This window comes from Pristiophorus japonicus, chromosome 10 (assembly GCF_044704955.1).
Source record: "Pristiophorus japonicus isolate sPriJap1 chromosome 10, sPriJap1.hap1, whole genome shotgun sequence".
Classification (NCBI taxonomy): Eukaryota; Metazoa; Chordata; class Chondrichthyes; family Pristiophoridae; genus Pristiophorus; species Pristiophorus japonicus.
In genome coordinates, this window is record NC_091986.1 from 199,245,400 (window position 1) to 199,261,918 (window position 16,519).

The following is a 16,519-nucleotide window of genomic DNA, read 5'->3' on the forward strand; positions in this document are numbered from 1 at the left end:
GAAGTACACGGGGTGCACACATTTTCAACGAAATGTCCACCTATAATGCTAAATGTAAAATTGAATGGCTTATCCGTAGCCATGGAACTGGACACTGGCGCTAACCAATCCATCATGAGTAAAAAGATGTTTAAGAGACTGTGGTGCAACAAGGCACTCAGACCAGCTCTGAGCCCCATCCACACGAAACTGAGAACGTACACCAAAGAGCTTATCACTATCCTGGGCAGCGCCATAGTCAAGATCACCTACAAGGGCACGGTGCACGAACTGCCACTCTGGATTGTCCCGGGCGATGGCCCCACACTGCTTGGAAGGAGCTGGCTGGGCAAAATCCGCTGGAACGGGGATGACATCCGAGTGCTATCACATGTCGATGAGGCCTCATGTACCCAGGTTCTTAACAAATTTCCTTCCCTTTTTGAGCCAGGCATTGGAAACTTTTCCGGGGCAAAGGTGCAGATCCACTTGGTCCCAGAGGCACGACACATTCACCACAAGGCGTGAGCGATACCTCACATGATGAGGAAGAGAGTGGAAATCGAGCTGGACAGGCTGCAACGCGAGGGCATCATCTCCCCAGTGGAATTCAGCAAGTGGGCCAGCCCGATTGTTCCAGTATTCAAAAGTGATGGCACAGTCAGGATTTGTGGCGACTATAAAGTAACTATTAATCGTTTCTCACTACAGGACCAATACCCGCTACCTAAGACAAGACGTTCACCAAGCTCGACCTGACTTCGGCCTACCTGACGCAGGAGCTGGACGAGTCTTCGAAGGGCCTCACCTGCATCAACACACACAAGGGACTGTTCATCTACAACAGATGCCCGTTTGGAATTCGGTCGGCTGCAGCGATCTTCCAGAGAAACATGGAGAGCCTACTCAAGTCGGTACCACGCACGGTGGTTTTTCAGGATGACATATTGATCATGGGTCGGGACACCGTCGAGCACCTACAAAACCTGAAGGAGGTCCTCCAGCGACTGGATCACGTAGGGATGATGCATCACACATTAAAACCAGTTTCTTACAGGGGTTGTACAAGGTCAACAGCTTGTTAGAACAAAGCAGGTTCCGCGCCCGATTGAAAGCCCGTTCTTGACAGTCCCCCCAAAACCATTCGCAACCTTACGCAGGAGCACGTGTAGCGGCTCCAACAATGTACTTAAGTTCGGCAGAAAGTTCCCGAAGTAATTCAAGAGTTCCAGGAATGACTGCAACTCCGGTGTTGCCGGGCCTGGGCGCACGACGGATCGCCTCCATTTTGGATTTGGTAGGCCGGATCCCGTCTGCGGCAACCCTCCTGCCCAAAAACTCGACCTCTGGGGCCAAAAACACGCACTTGGTCTTCTTTAGTCGCACGCCCACCCGGTCCAGTTGGCATAGCACCTCCTCCAGGTTGTGGAGGTGTTCCTCGGTGTCTCGACCCGTGATTAGGATGTCATCTTGGAATACGATTGTTCCAGGAATGGATTTAAGCAAACTTTCCATGTTCCTCTGGAAGATAGCGGCCGCTGAGCGAATGCCAAACGGACACCTGCTGTAAACAAATAGCCCCTTTTGCGTAGTGATGGTGGTCAGAAGCTTGGATTCTTCAGCCAGTTCTTGAATCATGTAGGCTGAAGTGAGGTCCAACTTGGTGAACAGTTTGCCACCTGCCATCGTGGCAAAAAGATCCTCCTCTCTCGGAAGCGGGTATTGGTCCTGTAGTGACACTCGGTTGATGGTGGCCTTGTAGTCGCCACAAATCCTGACCAAGCCATCCGCTTTAAGGACAGGAACGATGGGGCTTGCCCAGTCACTGAATTCAACAGGCGAAATTATGCACTCTCTTTGCAGCCTGTCCAATTCACTCTCAATTCTCTCACGCATCACATACGACACGGCTCTGGCTTTGTGGTGCACTGGTCTGGCTTCTGGAGTGATGCGTATCACTACTTTAGTGCCCTTAAAAGTCCTGACACCTGGTTGAAAAAGTGACTCGAATTTCTGCAGGACCTGTGAGCATGAACTTCGCTCCACAGATGAAATGGCGTGCACATCCCCCATTTCCAGTTCATCTCGGCTAACCAGCTCCTCCCCAAGAGCGCGGGACCATTCCCCGGGACAATCCAGAATGGCAGCCGGTTCTCAGATCCATTGTGTGTGACCACCAAGTTTGCACTACCTAGTACTGGGATGATCTCTCTGATGTACGTCCGTAACTGCATGTCAATCCGTTCCAGTTTGGGCTTGTTAGCTTTGAGTGGCCATAGTTTTTCAAATTGTTGGGCACTCATAAGTAACTGGCTGGCTCCTGTGTCCAGCTCCATGCGTACCGGGATGCCATTTAATAGAACTTTCATCATCATATGCGGTGTTTTGGTATACGACCTGTGGATGTCTGCCACATGAACCCGCTGGACTTCAGCGTCCATAGCTTTGCCCCAAGCATCACCCTGCCTTGCAGACCCCTCATCTGGTTCCTCTGCCTCGTAAACTAGCTTCGCTATGGGCTTTCTGCACATTCTGGCCAAATGTCCACTGAAGTTACAGTTTCTACAGATAAATTGTTGAAACCTACAGTTTTTCGCAGCATGTCTGCCAGCGCACTTCCAGCATGAGCTGAGATTGTTGTGAACAAAGGAACTATTAACAGGCATTCCTCTCTGATTGTCTCTTTGATTACTCCTGAGCACTCTGTTGCTGAGTGTCAATGGTCCCATCCCGGGACGCATTGTCCCTGGTGATGGCATGAATTGCCGATCCCCCTGCCATTGTCTCTGTTGCTGACCCACCCTAGAGTCTGTTGCTGCCTGGGCGGTGTCGAATTGCCCTTGCCTGCCTGTGGGGATCTGAGTCGCGTTTACAATGATAATTCCCTGGTCCATTGCCACGTTGGAACCAGGGCTGTGCGCGTAAATTATCTTGGTCTCCTCTTCCCCTGCCATGATGGTCTGAGCTATCAACGCAGCCCTTTCCAAAGTCAAGTCCTTGGTCTCAATAAGCTTCCTGAAAATCCCGGCATGACCAATGCCCTCAATGAAGAAATCCCTTAACATCTCCCCCCTGCAGGCGTCTGTGAACTTACAGAGGCTGGCCAAACGCCAAAGGTCCGCAACGAAGTCTGATATGCGTTGTCCCTCCCAACGCCGGTGTGTATAGAACCGGTGCCGGGCTATATGTATACTGCTCGCCGGTTTGAGGTGCTCACCGATCAGTGTGCTGAGCTCTTCAAAGGACTTGTCCGCCGGCTTCTTGAGTGCGAGCAGGTCTTTCATCAGCGCATACGTCTTGGATCCACAGCTGGTCAGTAGATGCACCCTCCACTTGTCAGCCGCTTCCTCTCCCAGCCAGTCCTTCATGACAAAGTTCTGCTGGAGTCTCTCAAAGAAATCGTCCCAGTCCTCACCAACACAATACCGTTCCTCTGTGCTACCAGTGGCCATCCCCATGGGTCGTTGATTCCCGTTTCTCGTCACTAAATGTAGTGTCCTTACACCTTACTATAGAATCACACGAGGCATGTACTGCAGACAAGGTCACTACGTGACCTGAACCTTTAATCCCAGGACCAAGAAGTGCTGACCCTGCGTGGGACCTCCCTTTATATACCTGGATGACCAGGTGAGGAGTGTCTCCCACAAGTTCACCCCCTGTGGTCAAGGTGTGCATTTCTCAGGTGTATACAGTGCACAGTGTTGTTACATAAAGGTTACAGTTATGTGAAGGTTACAAACATGACAGGTTGAATCCGTCATTGCACATCGGCGAGTCAATTTAAACTTGAAATAATCTTTTATAACTTGCAAATTAAATTCAATTGAAAGCCAGCAAAAGCGGGCGTGTTGCCTGGCGACCAACTCTCTGGGAGATTTCTGATCCTAATTTTGCCGGCAGACCGTGAATTCTGCAGAGCCCCGTGTTGTTTAATCCCATTGTTACCCTGGTGACAGCACTGTTGGGGAGGAGTTTACTCCGGCGTCTACAAAAATATTTCAGTCAAGAATTTGGTGCAGCATTCGTGTATATTTTAGAGCACAATCCGCTGGGCTTTCGTACACACACTCACACACACACTCACCCCCTCACTCGCTCTCACTTCCTCACTCGCTCATTCACAGTCATTTACTCCCTCACCCTCTCACTCGCTCATTCACACTGACATTCACACACGTACTCACACTCTCGCTCACTCACACTGATTCACTCATACACTCTTATTCGCATTCTCACACGCAATTACGCCTTCACACTCTCACTTGTTCACTCACTCTCACACTCTCACTTCCCTCTCTCCCTTACACACTCTCTCCCTCACTCACACTCTCACAAGCTCACTCATTCACATACTCTCACCTCCCTCACTCTGTCCCTCACACACACTTCCCTCTCTCCCTTACACACACTGTCCCTCAGTCACTCTCTTACAATCTCACTCATTCACACACTCTCACCTCCCTCACTCACATACTCTCACCTCCCTCACTCTGCCCCTCACTCATTTGCATACTCTCACCTCCCTCACTCTGTCCCTCACTCATTCACACACTCTCACCTCCCTCACTGTCCCTCGCTCATTCACATATTCTCACCTCCCTCACTCTGTCCCTCTCACACACTTACTCCCTCCCCCTCTCTCCTTCCCTCCCTCACACACACACGGTGCTTTTATTGTGAAGTCTCTGGGCGGGTTTCTGGCGTCGATTCTGCCGTGTTTACGAGGATGACGGATACCCAGGGTGAAATGTGTTTCCCTCGATCTTGGGGTTTGACAAAAGCAGCTTGGAAGCCAATGTAAACTCATCGGAGAGCAGCGCTCGTTCGCACAGACGGGAGAATGGCCCGGGTCTAAAACAGGGCGAGAAGGCAACCCCCGCCTCCCCTCCAAAAAAGGACATTTGGAAGAAGAAAAAGAGAAAGTAGTAGATGAAATGAGGAAGCTCAAAAGCAGATATCTGATCGTCATTGTGGCTTACTCGCTGCTGCTGCTGGCGCTCCCGTACATCCTGGACTGTCAGAGCAAGCCCCGGCGGGCTCCGGGGCAGCAGGTCTTGAGCAGGGAGTGCTCGGATGCCTTGGTCCCTGTGGTGTGGGAGGAGCCGGGTCTGGGTGGCCCGGGCGGCGAGGCTGGCAACGGGACGCCGGGCAGCAGCAGCAGTAACCGGGGAGCCGGTCGCAAGCAGCACTTGTACCTGCACGCCACTTGGAGGACCGGCTCGTCGTTCGCCGGCGAGCTCTTCAACCAGCACCCCAGGGTCTTCTACCTGTACGAGCCCATGTGGCTAATGTGGCAGGCGTTGTACCCCGGGGACGCGCAGAGCCTGCAAGGGGCGGTGCGGGACATGCTGCGCTCCCTCTTCCAGTGCGACTTCTCGGTGCTGCGGCTGTACGCCTCGCCGGCCGCCCTCACCACCCGCACCGTCTTCGGATGGCGCAACAACAAGGTCATCTGCTCGGCGCCACTGTGCGACGCCTACCGCAAGGAGCGGGTGGAGCTGGTGGACGGGGCGCTGTGCGAGAAGCGCTGCCCGGCCAGGGACATCCAGGAGCTGGAGAGGGAGTGCCACAAGTACGACGTGGTGGTCATCAAGGACGTGCGGATCCTGGACGCTGGCGTCCTGCTGCCCCTCATGCGAGACCCCACCCTCAACTTCAAGGTGGTCCAGCTGGTCAGGGACCCCAGGGCGGTGCACAACTCCCGCATGAAGTCCAAGCAGTCGCTGGTCAAGGAGAGCATCCAGGTGCTGAGGAGCAAGAAGAAGACGGACAAGTACAAGCGCCTGTGGGTGGCCAACAGGTCACAGCGGGCAGACACCTACGTGGCCAGCGCCCTGGAGGTCATCTGCGAGGCTTGGAGCAGGGACCAGGCGCTGGTCCAGAGGTCCCCGGCCTGGGTCAGGAACAGGTACCTGACCATCCGCTATGAGGACCTGGTGCTGGAGCCGGTGGGCGGCCTGAGGACCCTCTACCACTTCGCCAACCTTACGGTCACGCCGGCCACCGAGAGCTACGCGCTGAATATGACCCACGGCGCCGGCTACTCCTCCGACAAGCCTTTCCTCATCTCGTCCCGGGACGCCAGGGAAGCCGTTAACGCCTGGAAGAAAAGGCTGAGCCTCTGGCAGATCCAGCAGGTGGAACAGAACTGTCAGCAGGCGATGGAGGTGCTGGGTTACCGGCCCAGCAACATAGACAACACGTAGGACCATCTGCCATCTAGCATTCAGAGACTGGACCAAGGTAAAAACAACATCAACACAGTCACACAGTCGAAATACATGTATGTAGTGAAGACGGCTGTGACTACACCATGAAGCCAAGAGTGTCAGATTTCGGTTACAAAAATATCGCTTTGAGTGTGCAACCTTTACTTGATGCAGTGATGGGTGCAAATAGTGGGCTTTCTGGTTCTCAAGAGTTTAATGAGGAGTTCAGGCCATCAAAACCCCTTAACAACCTTTTACTTGTTCTTTATTTTGTCTCATAGGAACCTAGGTACAAGAGTAGAAGTAGGCCTGTTCTGCCATTCAATGAGATCCTGGCTGATCTACGACCTAACTCAATATACCCGCCTTTGCCTCATATCCCTTAATACCTTTGATTAACTATCAATCTCAGATTTAAAATTAACAACTGATCTAACATCAATTGCCGTTTGCGGAAGAGAATTCCAAACTTCTACCACCCTTTATGTATAGAAGTGTTTCTTAATTTCACTCCCGAAAGGTCTGAAGTTTAGTCTATGCCCTCTAGTCCTAGACTCCCCAACCAGCAGAAATAGTTTCTCTCTATCTACTCTATCTGTTCCCCATAATATCTTGAAAACTTTGAAAAATAACCCCTTAATCTTCCCTGGGTCAGAAGGTCTTGTGTTCAAGCCCGCTGCAGAACTTGAGCACATAATCTAGGCTAACAGAGTGAATTAGAGGGATCGTGCTTGGATGAGCGGTTAAACTGGGACCTCATCTGCCTGTTCAGGTAGACCTTTTCAAAAAGAGCAGGGCATTTTTCTGGTGATCTGGCCAGCATTCACTCAACCAACACCAAAACAGATTAACGAGTCATTCATCTCACTGCTGTTGGTGGAATCTTTCTGTGCACATATTAGCAACCGTATTTGAGTACAAAATAATCATTGTCCTCACGTAGACGTAAGGATCTCATGGCACTATGTAAAGAAGAGCAGGAAAATCCCCAATATTTATTCCTCAACCAAAATCACTAAAACAGATTATCTGGTCATTTACCTCAGTGACATTTGTGTGACCTTGCTCTCCATAAATTGGCTGATGTGTTTCCCTACATTGGCTGTGAAGTGCTTTGGAATGTCATGATGTTGTGAAAGATGCTATACAAATGCAAGTTATATTTTTCAATGACTGCACTTGAAGAGTTATTCACTGGCTGTGTTGAGGATGTGAAAAGTGCTATATAAATTCAAGTTCTTTCATTTCCAAGTGCCAACATCATTCGGGTGGAATGGGGCAGGGTGGCGGGTTATGTGAAGGGGGAGTTTAGTGAACTTGATAATCTACAGATTAATTCATTTCCATGGTTGCAACACCCTGGGTTAGTATTGCGTGTCAGCCAGTGACTCATTAGGTAGCAGTCTCACCTCTGAGTCAGAAGGTTGTGGGCTCAAGCCCCACTCTAGAGATATGAGCACAAAAATCTAGGCTGACACTCCGGTGCAGTGCTGAGGGAGTGCTGCACTGTCGGAGGTGCCGCCTTTCGGATGAGATGTTAAACCGAGGTCTGCTCTCTCAGGTGGATGTAAAAGATCCATAGCACTATTCCAAGGAGCAGGGGAGTTATCCCTTGTTGTCCTGGCCAATATTTATCCCACAATCAACATCACTAAAACAGATTATCTGGTCATTATCACATTGCTGTTTGTGAGAGTTTGGTGTGTGCAAATTGGCTGCTGCATTTCCTACATTAGAACAGTGACTACACTTCAAAAATTACTTCTTTGGCAGTAAAGCGCTGCCCTGGTCCCTTACACTGTTTAGCTTTTCTCAACCAGTTTCTTCATGTTTTTGATACTCCCTTCATCCAAAAACAAACATTCAATTTGAAATTGTAAAAGGATGCTAGAAATGAATTAAAATATTTACCAATTTGTATACTATATTTACTTCAGCAGAACACACAGGTACATTTAACACAGCCAGTCTTTTTTGCAAAAGCTACCATTTTTGCACAAATACCAGATTTATTATGAACATGCACTGCAAGATAAGATGTCTATACATCACAATTGACAATGAGTATGAGTAGAGGAAACATTGTTGTTTGATATTTGTGTTCAAATGCATATCTTAAAGTGGCAGTTCCCTCCCCCAACTCCCCCTCATAATTATATTTTGTTCCAGCTCCTACATTGCTGTGTAGAGGAGGGCCAATCCTGCTCTCCATGCCATTATTTTGTGGGTAGTTTCTAACTAAAAAGTCTTACTTTGAATACTTTTATCATCAAACTAAGAAATATCAGTGCTAGATAAAGGAACTTATCTACATCTTTTACCTAGATGGCAACAACCACTCCTGGGTAATGCACAGGCTAGATGCAGGTTAAAGCTTCTCTGCCCTATTACCATGCTTTAAACCCAACTTCAGAAGAGAATGCTCTACCCATTGTATTTGTATAAGATTTCACTTTTCTTCTCCAACCTTGTAGCTTCTCTAAGATTGCCAATTAATGATGAATTGGGGGTAGTGGGGAAAGTGAGGATTGGGAATTGGTTTGAGATTACCTAACCCTATTTTGCAAAGGACGGTTGCAGTCAACAAAGCTTAAGTCTAAATTTAACGTGGATAAAGCCCAGGTCCCTCAGGTGATGAAACAGTGGACCAAGTCACTGCACCACCAATTCCTCATAAGTTAATTACCATTAATGTTTTGTATCAAGTATTGTAATGGTTCACATTGTGTACTTATGAGGCTAACTTCCATCTTCATTTCTACTTTCTACTGTGGCTTGTCGCAGAGCTTGCAACCATGTTATTGAACAGCGAGCAATGCTGTAGGTGCTCGACCAAATGTACTATACTGAACCTGGAGACTAATTGATGTCCTGTTTCTGACGGCTCCATTTTTGATCAGGGTGGAGGAGCAGTGAGAGATCGGGGCCCAGGAGAGGCGAGGGTTCGTGGCCCAGAAGACGCGAGGGCCCAGGGGCAGCACAAGCCAGCCCACATTGTGATCTATGGATAGTAGGAGCATGCGTGCGCACTAGGTCCGTGCAGCAGAGCTTGGTCTCCAGTCGTCTTGGTTAACCCTTGCCACTGGATCAAAACCTAGTTCTGTCAAGCCCGTGTAGTGGCTGGTATGCAACGGCCACTCCACGTTAAAAGAATCCATGCACAGGCATCTTCCACCCTTTAGTATGTAGTTCGGGATCTAGATTGTCAGGTCCCTCATTGAAACACCTGTGAACTCATCTATTTTTGTGTGGAAGCGGATCATCCTTGATATGAGGGACGACCTAATACTATATTGAACCTGTATTGGTAACACTGACCGCAAACAGCAAGACCGTTGCAACCCCAAACAGCAAGACCGTTGCAACCCCTGGATCTACCTCCTGAAGAGTTGCGTTATGCTTTTTAATACATTGTATATGTTTGACTTGTGACAAAATACTTGTTATTTGTCAAAAATGTTAACAGGTTGTACCCATCAGTTGGCTTTGTGTCTTTTGGGAGTTGGGCCCTTGATACGGGTGATCCAACTCCCACACGAGTTTTATGGTTTACAACAGAGCTTTCTTTAGTTCTAGTGTCAGACCTGTACCAGTAGGCACTTAATGAAGTGCAGCTCATCCTTTCAATTCTAGCCTCTCGTGCATCCCCTACTTCCTTCGCCCCACCATTGGCGACTGTGCCTTCAGCTGCCTAAGCCCTATGCTCTGGAATTCCCAACCTAAACCTCTTCTCTTCATCACCTCTCTCGCCTCCTTTGGGACCCTCCTTAAAACCTAGCTGTTTGACCAAGCTTTTGTCCTAATGTCTCCTTCTTTGGCTTTGGTCATTTTTATCTGAATACGCTGCTGTGAAGCACCTTGGGATATTTTACTGTGTTAAAGACACTATATAAATGCTTGTCATTGTTGATCTCCTGGAAATTGCTTCTGATCGCCTTATGCGGTTAAAGAGGAATTTCCTAGATTTTTCCCCTTGAATTAACCTAGAGTTTTTAAAATCTGATTTTTTGCTTTTCTCAGGAGATTATATGACTGCCATTGGGAGTGAACACTGGGAATCACAATGTTTTTTTTATGTCATGACGTCTTTGGCAGACTGGATGGACCAGCTGATCTTTTCCTGTTTGTCTTTTCATATGTTCGCATGTAATATATTACTGTTTTGGGCATCAGAAAGCCAATGGCTCACCAAGCCAATTTTTCAAAACCTCCCTTCAGTTTCCTTACTACGATTCTGGATTTTGTAGTCCTTTCTCAATATGTTTTGCTGTCTGCCTTTCAGCCGTGCATCAATCCAACCTAATACTTTGCAATCTATCTTATGGCCACACACCTTGTGAAGAAGTCTGAGACTTTAATGAGGGATTAGACTTCATCTGGTAGGATTGGAGAGAGCCAGCAGATCGTGTATGATCCGTGCACTGAATTTTTTTGAGGCGGTTGTATATCTTGGTGGATAAAGGTGGGTACCTGTTTATGTGGGACTGTATCAGATGCTTTCCTGAAATCCATGCAGATAATTTCCACTACCGCACCTTTATCCACCAAGATATACAACCGCCTCAAAAAAATTTAGTGTACGGATCATATATGATCTGCTGGCTCTCTCTAATCCTACCAGATGAAGTCTAATCCCTCATTAAAGTCTCAATCATTTTTCACAGAATCATGGTAAGGCTGACAGGACTGTCATTTGAGGATTCATCCCTTGCCCTTTATTTGAAGATGGAGGTTACATTCATTACTTTCCAATCTATTGGGAAGTTACTTGATTCCAGTGAGCTTTGAAAGAAATTAGTGAGTGTATTTCCCTTGGATGGGAATTGTCAGAACCTATTTACCGTTATCTTCCTAAACCTTGTGATATTAGGGATTTCAATTTTGCTCTTTATTTAACATTCTTCTCTCAAGTTATCTCTCCGCCCACCCCTTTCCACTTTTTCAATAGTAAAATAAAGTTACAAAATAATTTAGTAATTCCATTACTTTCCTGTTCTCAGACACCACTGCCACTTGAAAATGGTCCAACGTCCTTCTGTAGCCCACCTCTGCTCCTGATAGTATTAAAGAATACTTTGTCATCGTCCTTTATATTTTCCACTGCATTCCTCCAATATTCCCGCTTAGCATCCGTTTCTTGGCCTTCCGATATTTGATTTATTATTTCTCCCCATTCTGTTCCTTCCTTGTACATTCTCTGAATTGTATATGCTCCTTCCTTCACCCTAATGCCTTCCATAACATCCCATTTCATTCACATCACTCTTTACATAGGATATATGGCACAGAAACAGGCCATTCGGCCCAACCAGACTATGCTCCACTCGAGCCGCCTCCTGTCTTTCCTCATCTAAATCTATCAGCATAACCCTCTATTCCCGTCTCCCTCATATGCTTGCCTAGCCTCCACTTAAATGCACCTATACTATTCGCCTCAACCACTCCCTACTCTTCTATTTGGTTCTCAACTCATTTCTGGGACAAACAGCCTCTGCCACATATATATACAAATCTCTGAACAATCCCATTTTCTCCTAACACGTTTCCCTTTAAATAACTCTTGCCATTTTATTCCTTTCTTACAGCACCTCAAAATCTGATCCAGAAATCCAGTTTCGTAATAGTTTTTATTATCTGTTCTGTCCTCATGTTAAATTCAGCATTAGGAACTTTATGACTAGATGCCAAATATTTCCTTACTTCAACTTGGTTTATTATTCCCTCTATGTTAATTAGCAGCAAATTGAACATTGCCTTCCCCAACCTCAAGCTTAAGAAAACATGTTTGAAGTATTTCAATAAACTCCTTCATGTATACAGTTGTCTCCAGTATAAGTCCTAGTCAATGTCTGGCAGATTAAAATATCCCATAATTACAACTGTGGCTTTAGAACCAATCTCAGTTGTACTCTCTCTCATTAGTACATCCACTGTTTTATTTTGTGATGGCCCTGTAATAAATTCCTACCACTAACTATTCCCCCTATCCAGCTTTCAGACCCACCCAAAGAGAATCTGTGCCAATGCTCAGTTCTACCTTCCCAGCAACATGTAAAGCTTCCCTGATAAACAGTGCCACCCACATCCTTTCTGTCCTATTCCATCTTTCTGGAAGTACACATAGTGCTACATTGTTTGAGGATAGATAAAGGAAATGCAATTGATGTGGTTTGTATGAATTCTCGAAAAACCATTTGATAGGATACCACACAAGAGACTTATGCAAAGATAACAGCACATGAAATTAAGGGGAATGTGGCTGCACCGAGAGCTGGTTGGAGGGTAGAAAGTAAAGAGTAGTTTCTTAGAAAAGGAAGATGTGGTGAGTAGTGTTCCACAGGGATCTGTGTTGGTACTCCTCTCATTTTTACTATTTACCAAATGATCTGGGTTTAGGAATTGAGGGAATAATATCTACAATTGTTAACTTCACAAAATTGTGACTAAAGATTGTTAAAAGCTGCAGGAGGACATACCTTAGCAGGATGGAGAATTTAAAAATATATTTTTGTTCCTGGGATGTGAGTATCACTGGCAAGGCCAGCATTTATTGCCCATCCCTAATAGCCCTTGAGAAGGTGATGGTGAGCCACCTTCTTGAATTGTTGCAGTCCGTGTGATGATGGTTCTCCCACGGTGCTGTTGGGGAAGGTTTTCAGGATTTTGACCCAGCGACGATGAAGGAACGGCGATATATTTCCAAGTCAGAAGAGTGTGTGATTTGGAGGGCACTTGGAGGAGATGGTGTTCCCATATGCCTGCATCCATTGTCCTTCCAGGTGGTAGAACTTGTGGGTTTGGGAGGTGCTGTCGAAGAAGCCTTGGCAAGTTGCTGCAATGTAGAAAAATGTTGAGTAATACATTTTGAATGTAAGAATAGGGAAAGGAAATTCACCTTAAATGGCAAGATTTTATATGGAGTAGATGAGCTCAAATACCTGAGTGTGTAGATGCACAGGTCATTAAAAGTGACTGCTCAAATGGATATGTCCGTAAAAAGGGGAACACACAATTCCTGGTTTTATATCTATGCAAGGATGTAATGTTGAATTTGTACACAACAACTTGTATTTATATAGCACCTTTAACGTAGTGAAACATCCCAAGTACATAGTTAGGCCACACTGTGTACGGTTTTAGGCACCCCATTATAAGAATATGAAAGTATTGGAAAAAGTGAAGTTTTGATTCACTTGGATCTTATCAGACCACAGATGAAAGATTACAATTGTGAAGAGACTTGGAAAGTTAGGGTTTTTTTCATTAGAGCTGAGGACTGGGGGTGATCAACTCGAAGTCTCCAAGATTATGAAGCATTATCGTAAGGTAAATAGCGACAGATTATTTCCAGTAGTTGGCCAGTGATTCACAAGAGAAACAAATTTAAGGAAATCACAACAAGCATGAAAGAGGATGTAGGAATATGGAAATCCCTACCGTAAACAGTTGTTGAAGTGCAGTCCATAATGTTCTTTTCAAAGAAAATTGGATAGTTGCTTGAAACAGCGAAGGATAAGGGGACTGAGCAGGACAGGGGGGGATTGGACTTGGTGACTCATGGAGAAAAACAGCAGACTTGATGAGGTGAATGGGCTATTTTACTGCTGTAACATTTCACAATTCTAACCCTGCTCTGGCTGAGGTCTGCTAACTCAGAATGAACTAAGGATTGAACTTGGCACTTCCCCATTCTATAGTTAATATGTCTCAGAAACAGAGGCTTTACCTCTAAACCATGACAATGGCTGAGATTCTAATTTCACGTTGTTATTGTTGTATTGAATTATTTTTCATCACCTGAAGGTACTGATTTATGCTGTGGTACAGTTCCACAGGTGCCGGTATCCCTTAAGTATTCCATCCAAGTGGCCATTTTTCCGTGTGTGAGTTGAATATGGACAGGCTACATGACTAGAGTCTAAAACTAAGGGGCACAGTCTCAGGATAAGGGGTTAAGACTGAGATGAGGAGGAATTTCTTCACTCTGAGGGTTGTGAATCTTTGGAATTCTCCACCCCAGAGGGCTGTGGATATTGAGTCGTTGAGTATATTCAAGGTGGAGATAGATAGATTTTTGCACTCTAGGGGAATCAAGGAATCTGGGGATCGGGCGGGAAAATGCAGTTGAGGTCGAAGATCAGCCATGATCTTATTGAATGGCGGAGCAAGCTCGAAGGGCTGTTTGGCCTATTCCTGCTCCTAATTCTTATGTTCTTATGACTGTAGCTGAGAGGGAGGAGCATATCACAGTCCTCCAGAGTCATGTGTTTTCTCAACAGGTATCAGCAAACAACAATCAAAAGCAAGAACCTCTACTTACAAAGGATTACATAGGATATACGGCACAGAAACAGACCATTCGGCCCAACCAGTCCATGCAAGCGTTTATTCTCCACTCGAGCCTCCCCCCCGTCTTTCCTCATCTAAATCTATCAGCATAACCCTCTATTCCCTTCTCCATCATGTACTTATCTAGCCTCCCCTTAAATGCATCTATACTATTGGCTTCAACCACTCCTTGTGGTAGCGAGTTCCACATTCTCATCACTCTTTGGCTAAAGAAGTTTCTTCTGAATTCCCTATTGGATCTCTTGGTGACTATCTTATATTGATGGCCTCTAGTTATGCTCTTCCCCACAAGTGGAAACATTCTCTCTGTATCCACTCTATCAAAATCTTTCATAATTGTAAATGAGGTCACCCCTCAGCCTTTTTTCAATAGAAAAGAGATCTGGCCTGTTCATCCTTTCCTGATATTTATACTCTTGCATTTCTGGTGTCATCCTTGTAAATCTTCTCTGTACCCTCTCCAGTGTCTCTACATCCTTTTATAATATGGCGATCAGAACTGTACGCAGTACTCTAAGTATGGTCTAACCAAGGTTCGATATCGGTTAAGCATAACTTCCCTACTTTTCAAATCTATACCTCACGAAAATAACCCTAGTGCTTGGTTTGCTTTTTTTATGGTCTTGCTAACCTGTGTCGCAAATTTTAGCAATGTGTGTATTTGTACTCCGAGATTCCTTTGTTCTTCTACCCCACCTAGACTCTCACCCTCTAACTAATAAGTGACCTCCCTATTCTTCCTACCAAAATGTAATACCTCACATTTATCTGTGTTGAACTACATTTGCCCATTATGTGCCCATTCTGCAAGTTTATTAATGCCCCCCTGTATAGTCCTCCTCAGTATTGACTATCGCCCACAATTTGGTGTCATCTGCAAATTTAGAAATTGTGCTTTTGATTACAAAGTCTAAATCGTTAATATAAATTGTAACCAATAGAGGTCCCAGCACTGATCCTTGTGGAACACCACTACCCACCTTCTGCTACTGTGAACAGCTACCTTTTACCCCTACTCTCTGCTTTGTCTTGAAGCCAGCTAGCTATCCATTCTGCTACCTGCCCTCAGACTCTGCATTCACTAACCTTGTTCATCAGTCTATTCTGGGGTACCTTATTGAAGGCCTTTTGAAAATCTAGATATATTACATCCACTGCGTTCCCATTGTTTACTCTCTCTGTTACCTCTTCAAAAAAATTCAGTGAGGTTGGTCAAGCAAGACTTTACCTTTTGAAATCCATGCTGACTATCTGTTATATTTTTGGTTTCTAGATGTTCTATTTTCTCCGTTCGTAAGGATTCCATTATGCTCCTACCATCAATGTTAAGCTGACTGGTCTAAAATTTCCTGGACATGATCTATCCCCTTTCTTAAATATAGATATTACGATAGCTATCCACCAGTCCTCTGGCACTACACCTTTTTCAATGAATTATTAAATATGTGTAACAATGCCTCTGTTATCTCTTCTAGATTATTTTTAAATGCGTGGATGCAATCCATCCAGACGAGGGGTTATATCCTCTGAGTTTGAATAGTTTATTTAATATATCCCCTCTTTTTATTTTAAATGTACTAATCTCATCATCCAATGTTATATCCGCCTGTTTGATCTCCCTGGTAAATATTGAAGCAAAATAATTATTTAATATTTCTGCCATCTCTCTATCATTATCTGTGGTATTATCCTATCCATCCCTCAACCTGCTATTTTATTGATGTGCCTGTAAAATATTTTACTATTTGGTTTCATGTTCCTTGATAATTTAATTTCATAGTTCCTCGTTGCCTTCAAAATTGTTTTTTTGACTTCTCTTCTAATCTTTTTGTATTCTCTCATATCATACACTCTCCTGCTGTCTATAATACTTAAATGTATGCCTCTTTCCTTACCCTTAATTGTTTCCACATGGCTTTATTCATCCATGTAGTCTCATTAGTGTTCAGTTTGTTCTTTCCTATTAGCAGCATATATTG

At 45.5% G+C, this 16,519-nt stretch overlaps 1 protein-coding gene across 1 annotated transcript in view; it reads left to right on the top strand.

Moving 5' to 3' along the window:
- The first annotated feature begins 4,718 nt into the window (after window positions 1-4,718).
- Window positions 4,719-16,519, top strand: part of chst7 (carbohydrate (N-acetylglucosamine 6-O) sulfotransferase 7) — a 32,255-nt gene continuing 20,454 nt past the window's right edge. The window contains exon 1 of the mRNA XM_070892485.1: window positions 4,719-6,225. Within this exon, the coding sequence (XP_070748586.1) occupies window positions 4,917-6,188 (1,272 nt within the window). The 5' untranslated portion in view covers window positions 4,719-4,916 and the 3' untranslated portion in view covers window positions 6,189-6,225. The remainder of the gene's footprint in view (window positions 6,226-16,519) is intronic.